The following is a 26,155-nucleotide window of genomic DNA, read 5'->3' on the forward strand; positions in this document are numbered from 1 at the left end:
GGCTCGGAGGGAAAAGGAGGGAGTTAAGAGAAAGTGAAGCCAGATATGAAATCTTGAACTGCCCACTTTCTTCGGTCGGGATGGAGATGGCGCATGCCTGTCAAGGGGGATTGGGAGGGATGGCATCTAAACTAACTGACGTTATAGGGCTATGAAGTGAAGGCTGCACTCAGGAGATGACCTACATGTGTTTTTTCCTGCAGGGAAACGACAAATGCATTGAGCGTCGTTTGGACAAGCCGGGCTGAGTTGAGTCAGCGCAGCAGCTGCACGGATTTGATGCTGCTGCAGGTACCGGTGTTGCAGCACTGTCACCTGTGCTGGAACAAGGGCAATAACTCATCCTCTGGTAGATCGCATCATCATTTCAACATCATTTAAGTGGACTATACTTAAATCACGTTAAACAGCTTTGCCTGCGCCACCAGTGGAGTAATGAGCAGTTTGCAAAGTCCTGCAGAGGAACAGTCCAGCTGTCACAGACCACATCAGCTGCTTGTGTGGGGAATCAAACAAGCCCTAGCATGAGACTTAAATTCAATCCATCCATCAAATATCGACCCACATCCACGGTCAATACCTGTGGTGCTTCAGATGTGCTCAGGTTACCCTCATGTGTCAGTATGTGGCCCACAGGATTTGACGTTTACTGATTGGTTAGAAGCAGGAGCCTTGCTCAAAAACCTTTAGTAGGGGGCATCTCTGCTGCTCTGAGTCTGTTTCACAGGATTCTTTGACAGCAGCTTGCCACATTATAGTATGTAAGTTATGAAGCATTCAGTATTTCTGCTGTAGAAACTGTGACCCATTTACATATAGTATATTTCCAGATATGTCAGCGGATCACTGGGTTTTTTTCCAGAACACGAATAAGGTGAAGCATCATTGATTTTGTCCACAAACGGAGTGAATGATGCTTTGTAGTGTCATCCTGTGGCTGGACATCAGCATTCAGTGCTGCACACTTGAGGAATCTGACACGCAGATACCAGCAGGACTGTCTGGGAAGAAAATGTCAAAGAGAGCAGACAAAGATCAGAGGTGAGCTTCGGTCTGTGTTCCAGCTATGACTGACTGCCAGATTAATTCAAGTCCAGTCAGCAGTTGCGCTCGCCGTAAGACGTCATTCTCTCTGCTGCAATTTGTCTTGAAGCAGTTGAGTGCAATGAAAAGGAAGAGTGTGGGCTTCAAAAGGTGCAGGTGATATATATGTGTCTATGAAGAAATAAGATTTTCTAGACTTTCTAGACTTTTATATGATATACACACACAGTAATTGGCTTTTTCCATGAACTACAGAGCTGAAAATTAAGTGAATTAATCAAACTAAACATAAAAGTCATAAATCAAGTGTGCATGAGGGATTTAAGGTCCAAATAGAGCAGTGTTTTACCCTCCTAAGTTCCTAACTATAACTTAAAGTACATTTTGAGGGCATATATGAGAATCAGCCGGGAGCTGACTAAATTAGACCAAACATAGTTAAACAAGCATGCACGCCATGCCTCCGACCTGCATACAAGCTAACGTTACATTTTCCAGCAGCCTTCAAACAACCAGCCTATAATTAGACACTATCATTATATTGTAGCTGAGCTTAGATCATCAAGTAAGTCAAGAGCAACACTCAAATTTAGTTTGAAAGTGCCTTCAGATGTTCTGGACATGTTTGGGTGAACACAAATTAAACAAGGAAGGAGATCATCGCACAACTTATGCAAACGTATGCATTTCTATCATGTTTGCATGTTGCGTTTATTTATGTGTGAATTCTTTGCAAGTTTATACACAGAAAGACACTCTCTCCCAAGTGATCGAGTACTAATATGTAAAACTATTTACAGTACTTTAAAGAAGGCTACATGCTCTAATCTGACTTTTTAGATGAGGAAACAATAACACTTTTGTTGGTGAAGTCGACACTGACACGTGCAGCCAACACTACCAGGTGGGATTCATTAGTTTACATGGCTGAGAGGCAAATATGACTCAGCTAAAACCCAGAGCACAGCCTGCAGTTTATTTTTATGTATTCTTGATGCTGCTTCAGTCATGTTCAGTGGTTTCATTTAACTGGGTTACCAGAATTGCAGTCAATTCACCACAAAGTAGAAATTACAAGATAGAGAGATTGTTAAAACTTTTTCCACCCTACATACATGAAGAATGCCACACGTCTGAGCTTTGTGTGTGTAAATGGAAAAAGGTTAAAGACAAATTAAGCAACACAAAGCTTTCACTTCACCAATATTAACACTTCACCTTGCTGTAATCCCAGACTGAAATCCATACAACACTCACACAGTGACAAGAAAGATGACCAGCCTATGAATAATTTTTCCCTTGCCTAAAAGCAAAACCTCAAAACCCTGTTTCCGCTGACTGGCCGCTTTTATTCCCTCTTGGATGCAGTGTGGCAAAGGCAAGCTGGTTCAGGAGGGACGAGTCTGGGAAAGCTGCTGAACTCATCCACTCATCGGCCAAACCAATGGGCCGCCATGCTTTCTGCATGATGTTACTGGACTGACCAGAAATTGAGGTATGGAGAGCCACTGTGAAAATTTTGAAGCAGTTGTGTGACACATCGTTTTTTGTGTCGGTGCCTTGAAGCGAGACTAGTTGCTTCTGCAGCTGGAGATCTGGCGGCATGTTAACTTACTCTTTTGGTGAATCAATCCTCGCGGTTAACCAGCGAGGAAAAAAAAAGAGACTTGATAGTCTTCATGTGCTGCCTACCTCATACACCACAGATAAATGCATAGCTTACAGAGAGCTTAAATGTTTCTTTTATGGAGAGATAAAATGGGATGTTTTGAGTAAAATACGTCTTTCTATATGGGGTGACAGCTTGTTTAAATGTGGAAAATACAACTTAACCAGGGCCATAGCCAGAAGTTTAGAAGTACGGAGGCCCAAATCTTAAGAATTTTATAGTCACAAAACAAAAAAAAGCTGGCTATTGATTTTTAAAAGTCTGCCTTCCTGGCATCCTCTTGGTGACTGGCTCCATGGTCGGAGGGAACTAATATTAGTATTAGTTAATATTTCACTTCTGTTTTGTTAACATTTCTTGTATTGACACAGCAAAAATTGCAGTAATTAAATGCTTCTAATGGCAGATTTAGTTTTTAAGTGTTATAACATCCGCAAAACCATTAATCTGTATTTACTTCTAAAGTTGCTGGAAGACAAGTGAGAAAAGCTTCAGAGGTTTGCCAGTTTGAATGTAATAACCTACCATAAGAGGCTGGAGTAAATGGACTATAAATGCTCTGTGCGTGAATGCTGTACACTGAGGTAAGCAAGGTGAACTAATCCCTCTATAATGAAATAATGAGCATTTTCACTGCAACCGATAATGGAAAGAGACGTTTAAAAGAAAGGTGAGTTTTTACTAAACATACAGTATTTTTTGTCTTTGACAACATGAAGTTTTTTTTACCCCCTCATTCAGATTCATGTTAAACCTTCACAAAGTGGATCATAAATTCATAGTTGAGGTTATATTTGAAATTTGATGCAAAAAGAGTCAAACATCACAGAAATAAAGTGCGGTGCCAGACTACTAAACTGCCAAATGAGGTGAGGAAGAAACTGTCCAGTCTGTACAGTCTCCTCCCAGGCCATTTCCTTTTCCACACAGTTTCCCAGACAAGTTGAAAGACAGACCCATTTGTCTAAAGGCTTTAGGTTTTGGACAGCAGCATGTCTAGGCTTCTGTAAAATAATATGACTATTTTCAGCCTTATGACTGATCCAAACAGGCTGTAGTCATTACTATTGTTAATCCTGCCAATATCAATAATATAACTTTTCCATAGCAGACAGTGTGTATCAAGTATCTTACAGCACTAAACCGCAAGTAATTTATTCTCTCAGGAACAGAAACTACTGTTCTGTATTAACTTGCATAACATTGTGTGTAAGTGTCAACATAAATTTACTGCTGTTCCCCCAATGCTGCCTTTAATTACAAACAGAGTGTCAAGAAATAGTATGTGATCCTTTTAAAATTTCATGGTTTTCTGCATTAATTTGTCATATAACTTTATCTGATCTTTATCTAAGTCTAGAGTATCAACAAATATAATGTGCCTAAAGTAATAACAAAAAGATTCTGATCTTTCATGTCTTTATTGAAAACAACTATGACAACGTCATAATGCTAGTGAGAAAAAATATGTGAACAGGTCAGGTGTTAGCATACCAAGAAGAGAATTAGTTCGGAGGTGTGGGCTAGAGCTGAACTGACAAAAACCACTAACTTTTTGAGTTTGCTCTGCATAAAAATAATACCCTCATGTGAGCCATGCCTCACCAAAAGGAGCTTTCAGAGTATGTTCAATAAAAGACTTTAGAAATTCAGTGGTCTACAGTTTAGTAAACAATCTACAAATGGAGACATTTTGGAACTGTGGCTACTACAAGTCAAAATGACCCCAAGAGCACAACGAATACTCATCAATCAGATTTTTTTGTGTTCTGCTCTTGCTCTTGTCTTAGATGAAGATCAGATCACATTTTATGACAAATCAGTGCAAAAACAATAAAATTACAATATGTTCGCATACTTTTTCTTGCTAATGTATTTTACACTGCCCTTAGTTGAAATTATGTTTTCAGAAGCCATAGATAATTTATACCTGCTCAATGTATACCAGTCAACCATTTGCATGTGGTTGTGACCAAATTTGGTGGTTAGGTTGTATTTGTATGGCTTCCTTGCTTGTGAACTATTCAAACTGTATCATACTGTGTGAAAAACTATCTCATTTATAGAGTTAAATACAAACCATTAAATGTTACTGGTTTACGTGTGACATTTATTCATAATATTAAAAAGAAACAATACAAATTCACATACTACGGCAAATGAAGAATGATTCAGGAAACATTAACTGTAAGTTGCACATCTGTTATCAGATTTGTCTGTGTTATTCGCTTCACCTCTAAGCACAAAGCTATTTGTATGTTTTACCATTAGTTTACAGTTCAAAAGCCATTTTCGTGTCACCCTGACATATTTTTGATATGTCATTCAACACCAAACCAAGGTACTGTATGTTCAGGGTCCCTGTGAAAGTGTAAAGCCCAAATGGGCAGCCCAAGTGTCTCTGATCTCACTGATCAGTACCAGTAGGACCTTTTGTGTCTTCTATTCTCCTGAATACCCAGTTTCTCCATGACCTCTTCCTCCAGTGTTTTCAGAGATGGTACATAGGTCTTTTCAAGAGTGTTTTCAGGACTGGTGTCTTTGGGACCATCTTTGAAGACAAAATAAAAAAGCAGTCATATATAAAGATTAAACACATAGTGAAGCAAAAACATGTCCAGAAACAAAAGTATTGCAAAAATTCCAAAATGTAGTACAGCACAACTGTTTTTTAAAGATTTTTAATATCAGATATTTGTAACAGCACTATATACTCCATAACTCTGAATCTTATTTTTGGAATTCAAGGTGGAAAAGTACAAAAACTTTTATGGGACAGCTGTGAACTACACATGGAATAAACTGCATAAACTTTGGATACTGAGAAGAACAGCCCTCCATCCAAAACAAAGGCACCCTCACCTTTCCATTGCTCAGGCACGATGCCATCCCGTCGCTCTACAACAGGTTTTGGGATAATTCGACCTGTCCTCATAGATACTCGCACTCTCTCACCCTCCTCTGTGAACTTCCACTCTACTTCAGTGGGCTTCCTGAAATATTAATATCAATATGTCATAATCAGGTGCATTTACCACTGGAGCTATAGTAAAGCTTGAGATAACAATCATTTAAGACCATCTAATTAAAAGACATTTTGGCTGCTAAACAGTGGTTAAGGTGTTGTAAAGGTCCTGACCAGGCTATGTACATGCACACATTCATACCAACTCTTCAAATAAAAATTGTGATTCAGACAACTGTACCTGTCTGAAGGGTCAATAAGGGCAACATCGCGGACCAGGATGGGAGCCTCACTGGCAATGTAGGTCCCACGGTAATCCTCAGATTTTCCTATATACCTGTGATGCTGAGACAGAAAACAATAGCTCACTGTTCTTCACCTGGAAAACCAAACTGTCTGGCCACATGGCTTTTTATGGTGCATTATGTCAGCACAAGATCTGCCAAGTCCTAGGAAAGTGGCTGGGTCTGGCTCCATCTGGTGGAGCTAGAAAATAAATACAATGTGCGACACTGCTAGAACTGAATTTTTAGAACTAATCTAAAAATATACAAAGTTTAAGATGTCTGTCCTGTCTTCCCTGATAGAAACACTTTTGCTTACTGTGTTCAGTCCCTCCAGGATAAGCCAGTTTCTGTGTCTGAAGACTTGGATCACCGTTCCTTGCTTCCCCTTGTCCTTCCCAGTGAGAATCTCAACCTGAGAAATACATGTAAAACATTTTAGTCTATGCTGTAAAAACAACTATTTTAAGTATTTCACAGACATCCATTTGAGTTTGAGAAATTTGAAAGCATTATCTATAGCTGACAAATAAAACCTTCACCAAGGGAAGTCACAAAAGACAAGACATATTTATATTTCAAGACTTTATGACTATCACAATGTTCTTTATATTACTACTGTGCAAAAGTTTGGTACTTTAAATCTTTGCATTCACATCCATTATCTAGTAAGAACACAAGTTTATTCTGCAGCATGACAAACATACAGTCATACAGTTCATTATTATGTGTGTATTAAAGAAATCCTGACATTATCTTTTCAAGACGTGTAGATGAGTGTCCTTGACTTCCTCACGGACATAAAACGTTAATCCAGTGACTTTAGATTCTTACCTTGTCACCTCTGAACACAGACCAGTCTTCAAGTGCGATCGGCTCCACAAACACCTTTCTCCTCCTCTTCCCCGGAGGATTTTGCCTCTTAGCAGCATCAGTCCAGGGTCTGTTGGTGCCATATCGGTAATGTTTAGGCACAACAACCCTTGCTGCCATCGACAGCAGAGTGGTCAGCCTCATTGTGCTGCAGGGACAAAATGAATCAGGACTTGTAAGTTAACGCTGGCTCTAAATGTTCCCGTCTCCACCGACAACACTACTCTGTCCGGGCTAGGCTAAGACTAGCTTGCGGAATAAGTTAGCTAGCTTTTACTGCCGTTGGGCTACAGCGGCTAAACAAACACCACCATTTTATGATTGAATAGGCATTGCTACATAGCTTTTCTAATAAATCCTCAGACTGGTATAAAAGAAAACAGTTTGAATGACATGCAGAAACATCCTACCCTCTCTTGACTTCAATGTCACATGCAGCAGCAGTTAAACCGACACGGTCAACAACAGGCAGCGCCACCTACCGGGCGGGAGGGTCACACAGGGGTGTGCGCATGCGTAGTTGTCAAATTGTAAGGCTTCCAAAAACAACTAGTGCAGATTAAGATTGAACAACAATTGGAAACAACAACAAAAAAAGGAAGTAGGATAGAAGAGCTGCAAAAGTAGCATCCACCTTGAAATAAAAATTACTTAGAGCAGATTTTATCTATTGCCCATTATTAATTAGTTGATTATATATTTTTAATCTGCAAAAGTACAATCTTTCACTCTGTATTGTACAGTGGTAGTGTAAAGGTTAAAGTAAAATGGAAATACCCTGGTAGTGGAAGTTTTCAATTATTTTTTTTTTATTTGACAAGAGTAAGGACCACTTGCAAAGGACCATTACTTTTTTTCTTTAATATTCTTATCCACATACACTGCATCATCTTTATATCAATCACGTCAGTACATGTATAAAGTCTGGCTTGGTTGAAATAGGCCCCTTATTTTATGATGGGAGAAACCATGGCACTTGTATTGCAAGCAATACTGTAACTGTGACAAGTAGGCTGGGAGATATTTTTAGCATTCGTATAACACAAGAGACTACAGTTTCGGAAAACCTGCAATTGAACATGTAAGCACATACATGGTCATTAATCTGTGAATCAGATGAAGCAGCTGCCACAGAGAGCACACTAAAACAAAAAGCTTTAGTCCAGCAGACAAAAGGTTAAATGAGCACTGATTTAAACATTGTGTCTCCATCCAATGCATGTAAAGAAGTCAACCAAACCCCGTGACAAATCTAAATCTATCAGGGCACGTTACATAAGATCAAATCTAGTTCAGTCAACACAGCCAAGACTCAAACTGTGCTGCAAGGCTCTCTTGGGAGCAAATTATTTATGACAAGTGCACACAAACAAAAAAGGTGCCATGGTTAGTTTCATAGATTTGTCAGAATGAGAAATGAGATTCAGAATAATTAATTAGGTTTGGTTGGTGTTCCTGCTTGCTACTTGCTTTAATAGTTGTGGAGTTTAAAGGTTGTGGTTTAGAAGAAGATCCTGTATGAGTCATGAGGAGAAAAGTAATTGTGGACAATCATGTTCTCAAACTAAACACGATGACAATCTGTTTTCAGTACTTTCCAGACTGAGGGTGTGAATAATGTAAAATAAACAAGTTTGGTTTATTGGACAGAAACATGACAGACGCTTTTTTTGTAATCAACATGTTTATTAAATGAACTGGCAACTACAATAGTAAACTAAGCAGCAGATTAAGATGAATGGCAGCTTCCAAGAGAGAGAGAAAGAGAAAGCTAAACCAATAATTACACTTTATACCCAAATTATACCGTTGGAATTAACTCCAAATGAGTGGGGCAGTCTAGGTTTTCTGCATTTTGTACTTTGAAATCAGTGGTGTAGTAATAGCAAGTGTCCATCATATCACATCAGGAGTTGTGATTTCCCTTAGGTTCAGAACTCTGTAAACTTTACGCTCATGTTGCCAAACACAGAACACAGAAACAATGACTAGAGAAACCAAGTAACATGGTAAGCAAGCCCAGTATTGAAAAAAAAAAAAAAAGAAAAGAAAAGAAAAAAAAAAACATCCAAAATTACCTATTAACAACACCACATATTGACGAACATGTCAAAACAAACGTTTGACCAAAACACATCTTTAAAACATCACAACTTTGTTTCACAGCCAAAATAATAAGACCATTGAAGAAAAACAGACTCATATTCCAGTTAAGAGGGTCGGAAACCAGTCGGAAAGTAAAGTTTGTGGGTGTTTCAGTCTGTAGGTTGTTTCTCAATTCAGTTTCTTTCAGAATGACAATTTGTGTGGATCACATGTTGCCCTAATATTGGGAATACGTATCAAAGCTGAAGAAGAAACATACGTGGTTTTAACAGTTACTGACTGCAATCAAGTGTCGTTCATAATTACATCTCCAGTATTAAGCAATGGCAGCATTAAAGTGAGCTAAATATAAAATTATAATACCATGAAATTGAGTTGATTATTTGAAAGAGTTTGCCAGATGATTTCCTCCAGAAATAAGTGGAGTCTATTTACTTTTCCCCTCAAAATGACTCCACCTTGATTTGAAAAGTTTCAACACTGAGCCTGGAAACAATATCGTTGAGGAATGTCTTTCTTTTTTAATTATGCGCATCATCTTAAATCTTAAAAGTGTTCTTCTCTAATATGGGGTTTACATATTCAGTATGTTCAAAAGCCTAGTAGACCACATGTGGGATCATTTGGTCATCTGCAATAAAGCCTTTAGCAACTGCACAAAAGCACCCTGTGTTGCATAAAACATACAGTGACCTGTCAATGATTGGGGGGCAGTGGATAAAAACATAAATTCTCAAAGTGCAACTCTGTATACATCCAATGACTGAATAAATGATTTTGATGAGATTGAGAAGCTAGGTGAGACAAATGCAAGTAAAACAGTAACAGTAATTTATTAACTAAAGTTGAGAGCACGGGTGAAGATTTGTTCTTTTTCCAGTATGTGTATATTCTAAAACCTTTTAGAGAGAGTTTTTGTCAAAAGAAATGTGTCTTAAATATTTTCTTGCTTAATTTACTATATATTCAGTGTTTATTCCCTCTAAACTCCAAAGTGTTTTGACACCTAGCATTCAATCTTTGTAATTATGTAATTGCACTTAGAAATAAAAAATATATACACACCAAAATCCCATTTATAAATGAGCCTTAAAGTGCTCAATTGAATTGAATCAAATCAGATTAGCAAACTTTTTGTTTCTGGGATATATGATATCCCAAAAAATGGCAAATGAGGATTTGTTTGTCTCTCATTACAAACACTTAGATTTTTAAAATTCTCCTATTAATCAAACAGCTGAAATCTGGCATCCTGCAGGTAATCATGTTGATGCTTAAATTCCAGAGAGAAGCGTCAAAGGTTCTTGGTTTTCTTCTGAGTTGATGTTAAGCACTATCTGTCACAGGCTGCAGGATAGACCGTGAAGAACAATTACAAGAATTATCGAATTATCATAGACAATTTCTCCTTTTTGTTAAGTACCTTTGACATGCAACGTGTGGAACATGACATTGTGTAAGTTTATTATTATTTAAGCTGAATTTAACATTACTGTAAGCCATAAATCATTGCTTTTTTTCTTCCTTTTTGTCCTCTTTGAATGGCACCAGCTGCCACAGAGAATGCTGCATGGTGGGTTGTTTGTAGCCTTAATGCTGATAAGCTGCATACACGTCAGCATATAGTGTGTGTGTTAGCGAGGTAGCCAGTCCTAAAATACTGTATGAAGCCCACACAACCCTAAACATGTAGTTACTGGGAAAAACAAATGCAGAAATTCCATTATGATCTTTTAAGACTGCAAAACATTCCTAAAATGTTATGAGTTCCAGATAAACTATACTAATAATGTAGTGTCTCACCTTATCTGCTGTTAGCTGGCCTCCAGGAGCATTTTCTTGGGCTTCTGGTTTTGACTCGCTCTGTGAAGAGGGAGCAGTTGGCTTGGGTCCAGCCACATCGTTGAGCTTGGCCTCTGTGTTAGACTTGTTGCCGTCTACTTTAGAGTCACCTTCCACTCCTGTATCTTTCGGCCGCTTGGGAGATGCCTACCAAATGTTTGAGGAAGTGACAGTGAAACAGCCGACGATGAGGTCACTATGATGCTCTCTACTTGAACTGGGTAAAGCTGACAGCTCACCTCTGTGGATTCCTCTGCTTTTCGTTTAGTTCCTCCCTTCTCATTCTTCTCGTCGATGACCAGGGCCCCTTCATCCTCATCACTGCTGCCCTCAGCATCTGCCTTCTCCGAACTACCTGTATCCCCTGCTCCTTCCGATGCATTGTCCTTCTTTGATGACTACAAGCAGAGTTTTAGATATCACTGAAAGAAAATGTGGTTTTCTTACATTGATCCAGAATGTATTATAATCCCCTTTTCACTTGCTAAACAAAAGACATACACTCACTAGTCACTTCAGTAAGTACACATATACAATCTAAGGCAATCCAATACAGTAGCTCTGTCATTAATTCTACTTTTACAAGGTTACAATTTCTCAGTTTTTGTTGAATCTGTTAGAAAAGTGATCATCTGGCCTCCATCTTAAAAATCGTCCCACCTCGTAGCCTTCATGTGTGACGGTGGGATTGTTCTCAATCTCCCAGAGTCCCTCAGCAAAGCCTTTCCTCTTGTTTGCTTTTCCAAACTTCTCCTTGCATTCATCGTACGGGAACAAATCCTTGGCCCCCAGGAATGCCCTGTAGTGGTCGAACATTACTTCATAATTTTTCTAAATGTGTCAGGTGTACAATGCCTCTCTACTCTGACATTTGAATAGATGATGACCTATTACTACATCAACATAGATTTAATTGAATCAATGGATTATTAATTATTATTTATTTGAGGATCTATTCTGGCCAGTTATTGAAACCGTTTGGCCAATGGCAACAAACTTGTAGTCAGCTAGGTCATATTAATGTAGTAATAGAGAAAGCACCACTTTACATTTATGTAGATCTGGACTATAACACTTAAAAAACTACAGACAAACTTAAACCTAAAAAATGACCCAAGTTGTTTTAAAAAAAGAAATGTTATCAGCAACGAAACCAATTTATTTGTACAAATGTAGAACTTGTAGCAGTAACTGTTTCAACAGGACGTTTTTAAGGGTGTCCAAAGGTTCAGGATTCTGTGATCATTTAGGCTCCACTTGGAATAGGACTGACAATATTATCATGTAATACTCACGTCTCATGTGTACCAAAAAAGAATACTTGGTACTTGTTGGAGGGGGATTTCACTGCCCCTTCAGGTAACTCATCAATCTGTAAATTAGGAAGACAACAGGAAAAAAGGGATGCTGATGAATCTTTAAAAGCTATGTACTTTAGACAGTAAAATGACAAATCAAAAGTAGATGCTGATACAGACAAAAAAGACTCAGGCCCACCAGATCTCATATTTGTAGTGCTAAATTATGAAAAATAATAATGCACATAATTTTGAGATCCAGTCTGGAGCCAATTAATCCACTGATTTAGTTTTACGGTTTCTGATTTAAAAAAAAATCATGAAATAAGTAGCAGTAAAAAAATAAAAATAAATAAATAAATAATAATAATTAAAAAAAATAGTGAAATTGAGAAGAAAGTCTTATTACAAGTTGTGAGAGCTCAAGATAAGACTGCTTGTTTGGTTAGACCCATATTTATCATGATGAAAGTGAAACACAGAAAACCCTCACGTTTGCAAGGGTTAGACTAGATGAAATAGCTCTGTTTTTTTCTTGATAAATGACAATCAATTACTTGATTATCAAAAAATTGAACATAGTCTCTTACATGAATAAACAACTTACTACTAGATTGGTTTATATGGCCCACAGCGCAGTTTGTTCAATGCTAATTGAGGGTTTTTTTCAAATTTATTGCACAGCTTGATGCGGACTTACAGGATGCTATAAAAACCCCCTCTATTTTAACTGCTGATGTGCCCAATGACAGCAGACACCACTTTTTGCTCCCGTCTTCCATTTGACATGCGAGTAGTGAATTGTTTGGCTCCGTCACCCTGCTGCTATTTGTTTATTTTTAAAGGAGCGCAGCAAGACACAGAAGAACAGGAAAGCACTATTATTACGGCCACACATGGCGTCCGTTTGTCTCTGCCAGATCTCCTGCCAGAGAGGCCTTTTGGCATTCCCAGATAGGGCCACTGTGTCAGGAAAGGTGGGGCCAGGGCCTGTACCCTGCTGTCATGAGGCTTGGCTGATAAGAAAAAGGATCAATATGCAGTCATGTCATTATTTTGGGTGACAGGGCAGATCCATTAGCTGTTATTTAGATGCACTGTAAAATGCAGTTTAACTACAAACATCAAGTCCTAGCATTTAGTTGTGCAAGTTCAAACATAGAAACTTTAACTCAGTGTTTCCTTATCAAATGTAGGTCCAGGCCACTTGTCGTTGGGGATTGCGTGTTACTTGGTTTCCTCACTTTTCCGTTTTAGCTGTGGCTCTAATGCAGCGTTTGTTTTATATAGTTAATCACCCTTTCTCTCCTTTTTATTTGCATTACGGTAAAACTCGGAGTGCACCCTGCTGTGAATTAGCTAGCATTTGGTTTATTTATTATAATAAAAAGCTCACATTTTCTCCCACGATGAATGTTTACGCACTGTAATGTTAGCTTACTGTGAACCGGATAGATATTACTTTATGGTCTTATCTTAGCACCTTTTTTCTTTTATAGCCGGGGACCAAATATGATCGTAATGGATGTAGCAGCAGATGTTAGCGGTGATAGCGTTCATAGAAACACGGTTACCTGTCGCAACAAGTGGGGGCGCACAGACATGTTTACAAAGTCCCAAGACATGTGGCTACACAAGCAGTAATATGTAAAATTAATAAAGAGGAAACGTCTCAAAACTTAAAGAGGAAAAAGACTTATTCAGCACGTAGCATGATTTTGTGTCAGTGTTATCGGACAGCTTAACTTTAACGTGTGCTACCTGTTAGCCTCTCCAGGACGTGACCGTTACTTTGTCAAACATCTGCCTTTTAACGGTTAACGCTTAAAGTCACCATTAGCTTAACAGGCCCCCGGAGAGAGACCAAGGCGACACATGAAAAGCAGCGGTACAGCCAGCCACGGCGTGACATTTCAGGTTAGTTGGCGAACAGAGTAATGAGGTGTGCGTCTACATGATGAATCACCCGACAGAAATGTGGAGCCGTCTGCAGCGGGCTATCTAGCTGCGTATGGATGCTGGGCAACGCTAGCTAACACGGCCGAGCTAGCTAGACGTTAGGCTAGCTAACTCATGGTAGCTAACTCCTGTTAGGCCTCGCAGGTAAACAAGTGCAAGGAGCAGGCAGCCAGATGACCTGAAATGAAAACCAAGAGCTGGAATTATCGTATTTAATGTCTGGTGCTTACCCTCGCAGGCCAGTGGGGATAGCCCTTCATTTTAGCAAACACAAGATCCCCAGGTTTGTATTCCTTTTGCCTGTTGGACCTCGGCATGTTTGTTGCAGAAATGGCTTGCCTCGTCGGATATGTGTAATTAAAACACAGCGGTAGTTCACTGTAGTACAGTGTCCGGATTAGTCAGCACCTGCGCCAAACAAGCCGAGCGTCGGTATGTCATCCAAATGATCCAGGCGCGGAAAACTGGAGCGAAGACGCGACGGACGACTTTTTTTTTTTTTTTTTTTCTGGCAGATACCGCGGACTTTAACCACAGCCGGTGACAACGACAGCTTTGTGGTGTAGTTATGTCTTCTAGTGAACCAAGCAGCTCTGCTAAAGCTACGGCAAACGCCGTAAGTGTGTGGGTGAAACGTTAAACCACAATCACCTCGTCCCTCGGACTGTTTGGGTTTGAAATTGAAACGCGCTTCACTCTTGGCAGACGCGCCCCCCAGTACCTGATCGAGTTGCACGGTTGCGCCCCTGTCGACCAAAACGTATAAAAAGATCGCACAGCTGTGGTAGGTTAAGATTCAGTAGGTTTGGTAAGGGGACTAAGTTTGGCAGCAATACATTATGCATATTGCCACTGTCAATGATCTCTGTTGTAAACATTACACGTGTCTTAATTATAGGTCTGTGTTTATTTAAGCTAAACACACACACACACACACACACACACACACACAGCAGAGCATCTAGATGCCACGAAAATGTTACACAATGCATCTTTAACTTTTTAAGATATCCATTTGATTTTACTGGTGTATGAAGCTGCTATGTATCTACATCTGCTGGGACTCAATTCCCTTCAGTTATCTGTACAATCTGGGGAGAGTCTCTACATTGCATCAGTACCAGGACCTCAAATTGCTGCACATTGTCATGTCATATTTCCCTTATTGGTTATTTGACAACAACCAACAAGCAAAAAGTATGTACAGACATGACAACAGTATAGTTTGCACATACTTTTTGTTAAAATATCAAGAGTTATGTGACATACAGGGATACAGATTGTTAATGTGCTATATCACTTGATTTTTTTTTTTTAAAGAAATGAATCTTACTTCATATGTTAATTAATAATAATATTAAATTTAATTTTTATATACAGAAGGTTTTAGAGCACTTGGCTGTACCGGAAGGTTATGACTTTGTGAACCCATCACCACCCAAAACTAACTCCTCAATATCCTTTCTGTGATTTGGACATTGATGGGATACCCCTACAAGTCTTTATTAATTTATGATTATATTAGTCAGTAACACTAACTAAACATGTATATTAATTATTATAAAATACATCAACTGCATTCAATTCTATTGAATGAATTGAATGTTTCAGCAGTGTTTCACATTTCCCTGGCTGGGCCGCCATGCCAATGGGACCAAGAAGCAAATATAGAACATTTTGTTTTTGATATTGTATATATTATGTATAGATGTATACATCTTATTAATGCTCCTGGTTTTACCTTTAGATGGAAATTACCAACCACAAGCCACGCGTTGCTTCAGCCACGGTCACGGCTCTAATTAACTAAGGGCTACCGATAAGATCTGACTGATGTTTGGAGTCAGCCGGTCCGCTTGGGGTGACGCTGTTTACCAACTGACAGGAAACAGCAGAAGAAGAAGAAGAAACGGCTGCGCAGAAACATGCGCAGTTGTTACTTCAGTCATGAATGATGGAGGCGAATGTTTTGATGGAGTCTAGGGACTAACTAACTAAGCTTTCTTTCTTGGTGCAACGTCATACTAAGATCGCCGTTTTGTGGTGTGAAAATATAAGCAAATGCGGAAACAACCGATGCAGCTTTTTGTACAATAACAGTTCAGAGATAAATCTAATTTGATTAAGCAGGAAAGGATTAGTAAGCTGATGTCGTTTGTTGCGGCGGCCTAGCTAACGTTAGCTAACATAGCGAAGTTGGGACAGTCCTTCATTTAAGGAGCTTTTTCTTGTGACTTTATTTCAAACGTCTGTGCTTGCATAACACGGCGGCCCTTGGACAATTTCATTATCATTGTGGCTGTAATAATAAAACATTATAGTACCTTTTAATTGAAGTTTGATCGTCGGAAAGCCAGTGTGAGTACGGCTTCTTGAGACCAAATCGAGGTTAGTGGTTATCCATGTCCACGAGTTACTGTAGATTAACAGTCTCTAATAACATCAGCAAACATGTCTTTAGTCGCCTATGCCAGCAGTGATGAGAGTGACTCAGAAGAAACCTCGACTTCTGCCGCTCCGGAGAGCAAGCCAAGTGCAGGAGGGCTCTTCTCGCTCCTACCTGCACCTAAAAAAACTGTATCAGCACGGAGAAACGATGGACCAACTAAGGAGACAAAAGCGAACCCTTCAGCAGGAGACAGCACATCAAAAGATGACCCGTATCCTCAGCCATCCAAAGGAGGGTTCTTTTCTAGTCTACCTAAGCCGAAGAAGCGAACAGAGCCTGTCAAGATCACTGTACCACAAATCCAGAGACGGGATGTGAGTACTGAGTCAGATCAGCTGTGTGCTCATATGTAGTGTAGCTCATGTATTATGTAATCAGGTTGTAATTAATAGTCTATGATTTTTTGTCTATAGTCAGATTCTGATGATGATGAACCGGCAAAGAAGAAAGTACAGTCTCAGGTGAGTAAAACTATAGTGTATGTGTGTGAGGCAGTTTAGTTTATGCAGTTGAATAACCTCATATTGTATGTGTGTTAATCAAGATTCAGCTCTGCTGCCTCCATCTCCTGTATTGTGTCTGATATTCCCCTCAGTCTTTCTACTGCCTTAAAAAGGCTCAAAATATATTACCTCATTTGGAACAGTGTTATACTGAAGTGATTCCCTGAATTTACATGAATATCTTTTGTCTCCTTCAGGGTGCAGGTTCAGGTTTGTCCTCTCTTCTACCACAACCCAAAAACTTGACATTGAAGGAGAGGGACAGGCCCTTGATTCCTCACACACTCACAAAACGTCAAGAACCCAAAGGACCCAAGCCTGGAACGCCGGCTCAGGGTTCGCTTGGTTCTAGTGCATCTCCCTCTGCTATCAAAGCTGCCGCTAAGTCAGCAGCACTGCAGGTGGCTAGACAGATAGCCACCGATGACCAGGATAATGAGGAGGACATATCGCCACAGAACTACTTTTCTCTAGGCGAGAGCTCCTACCCAGTCCCTGCTGTTGTTCCAAGCTTAGACCCTGAGCCAGGAGCCCCCACAGAGCCTGCTCCTTTCACATCTCCTGATGAGCCTGGTCAGTCAGACGCCCCCCTCGACTTTCGGGGGAACCATGAGGGAGCTGGTGCTTGGGGAGGTCAATACCAGCAGCCTGTGACAGGCCCAGAGGCATTTCCTCCGGTAACTATAGTTTATACAAGTTATTAATAAAATTTGTTTTAGATTACACTCTCTTCCAATCATTTTCCAATTGTCACATTATATAAACAAACGTAAAAGTTTAAGAGAAGGGTCATTTTCCTTTTTTTAATTATCATTATCATGCAAACAATCTACTAATAAGGTCAATGGTAAGATCAATGTATGTACACTGCCCATCCAAAAAAAAGTCATACACTTTATATTTTGTTGGACTCCCACATGATCTGTGTATAACACATTTATAAGCTTCTTAAATGTATTATACACTTAGATTTGCTATATGTGGTTAAACTGTGGCAGTGTAAAGAAAACAAGATACTACAGACTTTTCGATTGAGAATGCAGTGGAACTTAAAGTTACATCTGAAACATGGTTTTCCTTGGACAGGGATACTATAATGAGCCATACTACCAAGATCCTGACCCCGGATTGGCAGAGGCTGAGGAGCCTGGCAACTCTGACATGTTTGATGATGAAGCGGTAAGACTTTTGCTGCTTGCTTTTGCCCAATTGATTAAATGTGAACCGGAGCTACAACAATTTGACTCAAAGAAACTTGACTCAATAAACCTTTTTTTCCCCTCAGTTTATGCGGCTGCAGGGGAAAAGAAATAGGGGCAAAGAGGAGGTAAAGTTTCTGGAGATCAAAGGGGATGACCAACTGAGTGGCAACCAGCAGTGGATGACCAAGAACATGACAGAGGAGAAGCAGAACCGCCAGTCCTTTAGCAAGGTGATCTAATTAGATCAGTATCGTAGTGGAATGCTGGCTGCAAGTACAGTAAAGACCAAGAACTGAGAACACTAGTTGACATGTTGCTCTCAGATTTATGTTCACCGGCAGGAATCTGTTGAGTAATTTGAGAAGCGGAAGATCATAAGCAGTGATACTGAGTGATTTACACAGATTGGCAACCCCAAACCCTTGAGCCATACAATTTATGGCCTTGATTCAACAAACAGAATTCTTGTTTCAACATACAAGAGGAAGGAAATGACTGGAAAGGCTTCTAGCAAACAAAAAATGGGCTCAAAACTTAAACGGCGTTCAATTATTTTATGCAAGTCAAGAAGAATATAAAATTACAACATATTTTGATATGCATGGACTGCACTGGGATGTGTAGGTGTCAAAAAATTATAAGCAGGTACAGTGTACCTTGGTAATGTAATCCAATGTAACCATTCCCCACATTTTCCTGCAGAAAAAAGGAGAGCAACCTACAGGACAACAGCGGCGCAAACACCAGATAACATATCTCATTCACCAGGTAAGTGCTGCTGAATCTCAGATTATTTATATTTGTGTAAAATTCTACATATTAAGGGTTTTATTAGCTTCTGTTCAGACATGCATCAAGGCCTTTATAGCACTACACTTAATATTTTAAATTGAACTTTTGGCCAGTTGACATATTGTACAATAATTATTTAATTGTACTTGTTTTCTGCTGTTTATTCTGCAGTCAGTCCCAGAAATACTACATTAAGTTAAGTTAAAGTCAGGAGCAAGTTCAAAGAAATTCAGAGACATAACCAAACACAACAGAATATATATATGATAGCTAAACTGTTTAAAACCGTCTTAGCAAAATTTGAAAATTATTTTTTAAGTTGGTTTTGAAGATAAGACCGAACAGGTTGGAAGTTAGAGTTTTCGTACCCTCCCACTGTGACATGTCTACACACATCCAGCCCCTAGCTGCCCTGCTTGTCTGTACAAATTACACCTCAGGTCTCACTAATGTAAACCCGTGCTTTACATAAGCTGAAAGAAATGATCTAAGACAAGGATCCTATTCAAGGCAAAGCTGAAACATTTATCTTCTTTGCCAGAGATTTGTTCAACTTTCAGAGTTATTGTCTGTTGAGTTATTGCTATCGCACAACAAATGGTGAAAGAATTATTTGCATTGTTGAGCTGAGTTGGTTGTAAGTCAGAGTTTGTGTAATATTTGTTTGTGTAATTTAGCTTCAGGTTTCTCTGTAGAGAAGTCTAAACTATCTAGACCCTTATATAGTAATTACACTTCCACAGTGTCAAAAGATCCAGATTCAGTTAAAATGGAATAAAAAAACATTCAGTTTTTCTTAAACATTAAAGTATTTTTTCTATTTATTTCAATGCTTTATTTGCATGACATTTGGTCTTATGAAAGCTTGTGAAGAGGTTTGATTTCTTCTTATGAAAGCTTGTGAAGAGGTTTGATATCTTCTTTTTGCAGGCTAAGGAACGGGAGCTGGAGCTGAAGAACAACTGGGCAGAGAACAAGCTAACCCGCCGGCAGACCCAGGCCAAATATGGCTTCTAAATGTCACACTGTGGACTTGGTTGGCATGCGGAAACGCCTGCATTAGAAAATAGATTAAAGATGACCTGATTTTCCCCAAACAAAAGGAAGTTAGGTTTGGGTAAAAAAACAACAACAACAAAATATATATATTTACCTTAATACAGATTTTCCCGTGGCCCTCCATCCTCTATTTGTGTTGAATTGTTACTATTCAGTAGATCTTTTGCTCAGTTGTTAGTCCTACATCCGAACACCAGTCAACTGTTAAACTCTGTTAAAATCTTTTGACAGTAGTATTTACACAGTAATTTCACTTATTTTCTAAACTGGCACTATACCTACATATAACAATACCTTTTGCCAGTTAGTGGCAGAGAGGACATAATGTGACCCTTATATAGATTTTCTTTGGATGTGTATGAGTGAGTCCTTTTTTGTGAAAAGACAAATGACTACAAAGGTTTGGTTCTCTGGCAAATAAAAAAAAAACATAACTAAATGTTACTGTTGACGACATAGTAACTGAAGTTATTAGACAAGCTGTAACACGTTATTTATATATTTGTTTTTGTAATAAAAAATAAAGATGTTGGAAAATAAACCTGTTTCTCACAAGGACACATTCATATTTTTATTCTTATTTTATTTTAATGAAATTTCACTTTCTATATTAAAATGTTGGAATCTCCAAACAGCTGTGACAGCGCATAGCTGCCACCTGTCCTGAAGACGTACATTGCCAGAGAACCAAACCTGCATTTTGTTTTCAGCTGGTTCTTTAGCTATGATCAAGCTCAGTAACCATTAGATTTTTCTAACATTAACATCAAATGTTAGCTGAGTTTTAGTTTAAGCGGAGTTTCTGTATTTTGTTAAAGAATCCAAAGCATTTCATTCAACTGATTGGATGTTATAGAGGTTTGAGGTTTTGGCGAACTGCTCTTAAACTACTGTCAGATTCCTGCTTTGATGTAAAGGTGCAAATTAAGCTCAAAGCCTTTTTTGATTGCTTTGTACTGAGGTACTGACATGTTCAGTCCTTCATGTTTCCTTATCCTTTAACAAAGCAATAGGTAAACAACCCTCCATCACTAATCTCTTAGTAGCAATGTGAACTCCTGAGCTAGGCTGCCTCTACATGCAGTATTATTTCATACATAATTTGCAAAGTGCTCCATATGTAAATTATGGCTTGTTGGCAGCTCACTGTACCAACACAGCACAATCTGATCTGTCTCGAAGCTTAATCTAACGTTTGGCAGATAAACATCTTAAACAGACGAGCAGTCCAAGGATTTTGGCTGCATCCAAACATTCGGATGACAAACAAGCAAGTAGATTAATAAATATCCTCACATATCCTAGGAACAGCTTAAGCCGAGTACTTTTGTGAATTTCTGGTGTTCCTTAAGACAAAACCAACCTTCTATAGGTTTAATGTTTCAGTCACATACACACAGCGTGCTTCAGGAAAAAGGTTTGCCGGTTAAACAAATCTGGCAAATTACTTAGGCAGCCCTGGGAACCTTTTTTGTTTTACCTTATATTTTTGTTATGCATGTTGTGCAGTTAAAACTGATGAATAAATCTTTTCCTTTCCTGACTCCATGCTTTTGAAAATAACTAGGTAGACTTGGAAATTAAATCACAGTGATGCAGGTATTACATATGGTAAAAAAGTATTTTATCCAAATGTAAAATACTATAGGTCTCCAACATCACTCTGCATTTCCTTTTCTACCACAGGTAGAAATATTCTTGCACACGGCTAGATTATTATTTAAATGTCATGTCCACAAATAACAAAATTTTAAGCAGATTTAAATGACAGGACAGTAAAAATTACACTGACAGCTTTATGTATGTATAATGTATATTATAGGTAAACGCAGTTCAATGTAGTTGTGTATCATTTAATGTTCTTTAATTTTTGGGGGGGCTGTCACTTGGTGGTGCTGTTGTGTCTTGTGTTGTCTGTGTCTTTGCTGCTGCTGTTTCCTCAGTAGCAGCAGCTCCTGCTGAGGCTGAATCATCACTAACAGGAGTCACAGTGTCTTTAACACTCTCAGCCTCCACTGCTGCATCAGAATCTGCCATCATGACAGCTTTCTCCTCGTCAGCAGCCTGTGAAGCAACTTCAGCTGCCTGCTCCCGCCTTTTTTCTTTCAGCTGCCGTTGATAACGTGCAGATGGGTCTTCATACGGCAGCAGTGACAAAGGGATGCGAACTGTGTCTATTCCATTAACCTGGAAAAAAAATGTGATGTGAAATGTGAAAAATTAGCAGCTTGCTTTTTGGTGTATCAACCGATCTGCTTCTCTCAGGTGAGCATTTGAAAAGTTTTTGCACAATGGCCATCAAATCTGCATATTTCTGTGCAACGTGCGGCACCCATATATAAAACCTCTTCAATCTTTTAGAGGTTGTTCAGAATCAGTTTCTACCAACTAATAAAATGTCACTTCTAACATTTAGAACATTTCTTACCTTAACTTCACACCAGTATTCGCCGTCATCCTTAATTGGCTCAAAAGGAAGACTCAATACATCAGGTGGTACAACAACTCCCAGCTAAGGAGTAGAAGTTTTACTTAAGTCAATGAAATGTTCAGCAGTAGCACTTAATATCAAACAGGCAGTTTTTAGACTGTGTAACGTTATACAGAGACACAGAGGACATAACATGTCTAAGAAGACTTGGCTGCACGTTTACCTTCTTGAGAAACTGTCTACAGACAACTTCTTTGTTGAGCTGGAATTCATCTGTGGGCATTTTGTTTATCTGCAACTTGGAGCGTTTAAGGAACTCCACCGTCTGTTAAAACACCAGAAAACATTTGGTAACAAGACTAACAAATTGTTGTTTATTTTATTCTTAGTACCTGTAATTAACTGTCTATGAGAAATTAAATACCTATTAGATATCTTTAGTAAACTCACCAATTGTCCAGTGCGGGTTTGGATTCTTTCCTCTGGTTTTCCCTCACGTAACAGCTGTGGGTAAAATAAGTTACAATAATCAATGTCTTTATGTTGCTGTCTGATATGTTAGAAATAAATTATACTATTAAAATGCAGTGCTCACCCTTAACTCCTCATTAAACATTTGCTTATTCTCCGGTGATGGATACACAGCGAGGCCTTTGGCCAGCAGCTTATTTCGTCCAAAAGACTTTTTCACCACCACGGTGTCTCCACGCCCACCAAGCTCTGCCAGAACAAACACCTTTATAATGTACACTCAATTCAAGGTTGACATGATCACTAAAGAGCACTGGAGACACCCACTTGATACTGTCTGAGTCAGGATGAGCTCCATCTTCTCTTGGGGTTGGTGTTTGGTGTCTTCAATCAGTTTGTAGATTCTGTGTCTCCGTGGGTGAAGCCTCGGAGGACTGCCTACTTTAGATAAGGGGACCTGCCACCATCTCTCCACCACAACAGTGTTCTGTGGACACATCAAGCACCCAGAAAAGCTCTCATAAACAAATGTCCACTGTAATGTCAATGTGAAAAGCATGTAAGAAAAGTTAATTGTGTGGACCTTATGTACATTTCTAACTATACTGACCATACTTTCAGGTGTCTTAGTACAAAAGTGGCAAAGTGGGTGCAAAGGAATTTAAGATACAGAAGGTTGTTGTTGTTGTTGAAGACCATAAAATTATTATTTTGCTAAATTGAATATTTTAGTTTTCATTCAACTAAAACATAAAAAGGTTGTTACGTTAGCTCAAGACCAATACTGCGATATAAAACCAACTAATCAGAAACTAAACTTTCACACACAGAGAAAAAACTACAAAAAACAATTTTATTAATTTTGTGACAATTCCTATTTTGCTTTTTTGTTTTTTGCTGCCTAAAAATTCACCGTGTGTCAAATTAAAGCTTATACAGATAAAGAAATTGTGAGGCCATATAAACGGATGTGTGTCCTGATGCACAAACTACAATTAGGTGTAATCAGGTGCAGAGACACTGACCTGAGCAGGACTGAGAGAAAAACTCCTGACAGAAACCTGGCTGAGCAAATCCTGAAGGACACGGCGGCCTGAGCTCCACATGTTTAGTCAGCTCCGCGGAAAACTTAATCTGTATTCACACCAGCCCCTAAAACATCCAAACGTTCACTGGAATAAATGAGTTATTGTTTTTAATTCTTAATTAACCGGTTGGCTCGCTAATGTTACAGCAAGCATGTTACAGAGATCCAAGCTAATCGGTGTCGCTTGTGTGACGTAACAGGACCCCACTTCCTGATGCAGTAGTCCCGATGGGTGCCTGAATGAAAAGTCCTCGCATTGGAATGAGCGATGTCAAAGTCTAGACTCTAGTTTATGAGAGTCTAGACTTTGACATCTCAAAGTCATTGCAATGTCATCCACTGTCACCCTTCTGTCAGACTGAATCACCTCAGGAGGACTCACTTCTGTCTGCCTTCATCCTCAACACTGCTCCGTCCTTCTTTAAACAATTTAGCCCACTTGTAGACATTTCTTTGGCTGAAACATGTGGCACCATACACAGTTGACCTTCTCCTATGAATTTCAAAGGGTTTGCACCCTTCAGCAACCAAAGACTTGATAACTTACCGCTGTTCAATCCTGGAGCATGCTTCTTGGTTTGTTAATCGCGAAAACTCTCCATGTGAAAAATGACAAAATAAAAAACAGTAAGCTTCTATCTGTATTAAAAGTCCTTATACCGAAAAATTCACCTTATTTATTGAATGACCCTCGTATAATCTCTGGAAGTCTGCATAATGTGTACTTAAGGCACCTTGTGGACTTCATGAATTGTGGATCTGGACAATAAAATGATAACTGGTATTTAAAATTCATTCTACACAAGTATTTGATCATTCCTAATATGGAAAACCACTGAAAACAAACGTAAAAAAATAAAAAAATGTTTATTTATATAGATATTTTGTGGGAGGAAACCAGAGTGCCTGGAGTAAACCCACGCAAACACAGTGGCAAAATGGAAACTCCACACAGAAAAGGCCCAGCTGCTGGATTTGGACCCTGGACCTGTTTACTGTGAGGCAGGAGTTCTGTCAGTATACCACTGTGCTGCCCATTACACGCCTCCTCCTAACCATATGTACAAAGGATGAAGAGACATATGGTTAAGAGGAGGGACGTGGGGTTCATTATTAACCATTTGTTCTTTCTAATAGATGGTTAATAATGAAATTCATTTTAACCAGACCCCTACAGGGTGTTTGGCTAAAATGAGTTAAAAATGAGTCTGTTCTAGTTGTCAGACTCGATCTTTCCACATACAAACATGGAAAGAGCTCTTTTCCTCACTCTGCTGAAGAATTTACAGGTTCTTCTGAATAAAGTCTTCTTCTGGACTCTTTCAGGGCCACTGTTGATATCGGCTCCTTCAGGGCCTGTGTTCATTTCTACGTCTTCGGGGTCAGTGTTGACATCATCAGTGGGTGTGGTGGCAGATGAAACTCCATCTTTTGAAATAGAGGGTGCCTCTCCATCAGTTGGGTCTACGTCCACTGAAGCTCTGTGGTCACACGTGTTGTTGCTGATTGACCAACAATCAGTGTTTGTGTCGTCTTTACTGGAGGTAGCAGCGATGCTGGACTCTTCTTCACTAAGAGGAGCAGTGTTTCTGAGTCCATCTTGAAGGTCAGTTGCTGCTGAAGGTCTTTCTGAGTTTTCTTTGCTGGACATGTCTGTGGATGGTTCTCTATGTCCAGAGTGAGGGGATTCTGGATCAGTGTCCTCATCATTAAAGTAAATGGTGTGTGGCATTAGATCAGTGGATTCTTCAAGCCTGGATTCTGCACTAGTGGATGTTTCAGCATCTCCATGGTCAATACCAACTGAAATCACAATGTCTGACAGGTCCAATTTGTCATGGTCACACTCATTGTTTTCATCTTGAGAACCGTCAGCAGGTGGTTTTGCTGAGTCAGTCCTGGGGTCTTCTTGATCTTTGATGCCACCATTATCTTTGGTGACAGTTTCAGTGTCGATCCGATTGTCATCCGATTCATTTAAGTGAGACAGAGGAGACACAGTCATCAACTGAAAGGCAGCATCTGCATAGATACTGGTTTCCCTGTCTTCTACCAGGTGAACCATTGTTATGAAGCTGTGTGTCATGGCTTCGCTGGGAGTGATCCTCCCTTCAGAGTTCA

At 39.3% G+C, this 26,155-nt stretch overlaps 4 protein-coding genes across 6 annotated transcripts; 1 reads left to right on the plus strand and 3 right to left on the minus strand.

The window, feature by feature from the left end:
• Window positions 1-4,802: 4,802 nt before the first annotated feature.
• mrpl24 (mitochondrial ribosomal protein L24) lies at window positions 4,803-7,305 on the minus strand. Its single transcript, XM_026346823.1, has 6 exons — window positions 7,246-7,305; window positions 6,797-6,983; window positions 6,282-6,377; window positions 5,920-6,023; window positions 5,576-5,706; window positions 4,803-5,264 (listed from the first exon to the last, which is right to left on the minus strand). Exons 2-6 carry the CDS (start codon window positions 6,977-6,979, stop codon window positions 5,128-5,130), a joined length of 651 nt encoding a protein of 216 aa, XP_026202608.1. The 5' UTR covers window positions 6,980-6,983; window positions 7,246-7,305; the 3' UTR covers window positions 4,803-5,127.
• Window positions 7,306-8,500: 1,195 nt separating this feature from the next.
• Window positions 8,501-14,766, minus strand: LOC113153667 (hepatoma-derived growth factor). 2 transcript variants are annotated; one of them, XM_026347368.1, is made up of 6 exons: window positions 14,271-14,764; window positions 12,079-12,155; window positions 11,444-11,582; window positions 11,023-11,181; window positions 10,745-10,930; window positions 8,501-10,288 (listed from the first exon to the last, which is right to left on the minus strand). In XM_026347368.1, exons 1-6 carry the CDS (start codon window positions 14,355-14,357, stop codon window positions 10,268-10,270), a joined length of 669 nt encoding a protein of 222 aa, XP_026203153.1. In that variant the 5' UTR covers window positions 14,358-14,764; the 3' UTR covers window positions 8,501-10,267. The 2 variants fall into 2 exon arrangements, with proteins under 2 accessions (XP_026203153.1, XP_026203154.1); XM_026347369.1 differs by lacking the exon at window positions 8,501-10,288 and adding an exon at window positions 10,295-10,637 and having other exon boundaries at window positions 14,271-14,766.
• Window positions 12,489-21,588, plus strand: prcc (proline rich mitotic checkpoint control factor). Of its 2 annotated transcripts, XM_026347366.1 has the most exons (8): window positions 12,489-13,998; window positions 15,788-16,803; window positions 16,903-16,950; window positions 17,190-17,669; window positions 18,079-18,171; window positions 18,278-18,424; window positions 18,897-18,962; window positions 19,917-21,588. In XM_026347366.1, the coding sequence occupies exons 2-8, from the start codon at window positions 16,492-16,494 to the stop codon at window positions 20,001-20,003; spliced, it is 1,233 nt and encodes a 410-aa protein (XP_026203151.1). In that variant the 5' UTR covers window positions 12,489-13,998; window positions 15,788-16,491; the 3' UTR covers window positions 20,004-21,588. The 2 variants fall into 2 exon arrangements, with proteins under 2 accessions (XP_026203151.1, XP_026203150.1); XM_026347365.1 differs by lacking the exon at window positions 12,489-13,998 and having other exon boundaries at window positions 15,444-16,803.
• mrpl9 (mitochondrial ribosomal protein L9) lies at window positions 20,431-24,228 on the minus strand. Its single transcript, XM_026347367.1, has 7 exons — window positions 23,973-24,228; window positions 23,275-23,434; window positions 23,072-23,196; window positions 22,927-22,980; window positions 22,700-22,801; window positions 22,474-22,557; window positions 20,431-22,232 (listed from the first exon to the last, which is right to left on the minus strand). The coding sequence occupies exons 1-7, from the start codon at window positions 24,051-24,053 to the stop codon at window positions 21,909-21,911; spliced, it is 930 nt and encodes a 309-aa protein (XP_026203152.1). The 5' UTR covers window positions 24,054-24,228; the 3' UTR covers window positions 20,431-21,908.
• Window positions 24,229-26,155: the final 1,927 nt, after the last annotated feature.

Source organism: Anabas testudineus, chromosome 11 (genome assembly GCF_900324465.2).
Source record: "Anabas testudineus chromosome 11, fAnaTes1.2, whole genome shotgun sequence".
Classification (NCBI taxonomy): domain Eukaryota; kingdom Metazoa; phylum Chordata; class Actinopteri; order Anabantiformes; family Anabantidae; genus Anabas; species Anabas testudineus.

What these genes read in the sequence shown, in the direction of transcription:
- mrpl24 (XM_026346823.1), bottom strand. Translation starts at nt 6,979, where the DNA reads ATGAGGCTGACCACTCTGCTGTCGATGGCAGCAAGGGTTGTTGTGCCT. An exon ending in CTGTGTTCAGAGGTGACAAG is followed by an intron (nt 6,378 to 6,796) that starts GTAAGAATCTAA and finishes TGTATTTCTCAG; the next exon opens with GTTGAGATTCTCACTGGGAA. An exon ending in CGTGCCTGAGCAATGGAAAG is followed by an intron (nt 5,265 to 5,575) that starts GTGAGGGTGCCT and finishes TTGTCTTCAAAG; the next exon opens with ATGGTCCCAAAGACACCAGT.
- LOC113153667 (XM_026347368.1), bottom strand. Translation starts at nt 14,357, where the DNA reads ATGCCGAGGTCCAACAGGCAAAAGGAATACAAACCTGGGGATCTTGTG. An exon ending in ATCCCCACTGGCCTGCGAGG is followed by an intron (nt 12,156 to 14,270) that starts GTAAGCACCAGA and finishes CCTAATTTACAG; the next exon opens with ATTGATGAGTTACCTGAAGG. An exon ending in TCACACATGAAGGCTACGAG is followed by an intron (nt 11,182 to 11,443) that starts GTGGGACGATTT and finishes CTCTGCTTGTAG; the next exon opens with TCATCAAAGAAGGACAATGC.
- prcc (XM_026347366.1), top strand. Translation starts at nt 16,492, where the DNA reads ATGTCTTTAGTCGCCTATGCCAGCAGTGATGAGAGTGACTCAGAAGAA. An exon ending in CACAAATCCAGAGACGGGAT is followed by an intron (nt 16,804 to 16,902) that starts GTGAGTACTGAG and finishes TTTTGTCTATAG; the next exon opens with TCAGATTCTGATGATGATGA. An exon ending in ACATGTTTGATGATGAAGCG is followed by an intron (nt 18,172 to 18,277) that starts GTAAGACTTTTG and finishes TTTTCCCCTCAG; the next exon opens with TTTATGCGGCTGCAGGGGAA.
- mrpl9 (XM_026347367.1), bottom strand. Translation starts at nt 24,053, where the DNA reads ATGTGGAGCTCAGGCCGCCGTGTCCTTCAGGATTTGCTCAGCCAGGTT. An exon ending in CCTGACTCAGACAGTATCAA is followed by an intron (nt 23,197 to 23,274) that starts GTGGGTGTCTCC and finishes TTGTTCTGGCAG; the next exon opens with AGCTTGGTGGGCGTGGAGAC. An exon ending in TGTTTAATGAGGAGTTAAGG is followed by an intron (nt 22,981 to 23,071) that starts GTGAGCACTGCA and finishes TTTTACCCACAG; the next exon opens with CTGTTACGTGAGGGAAAACC.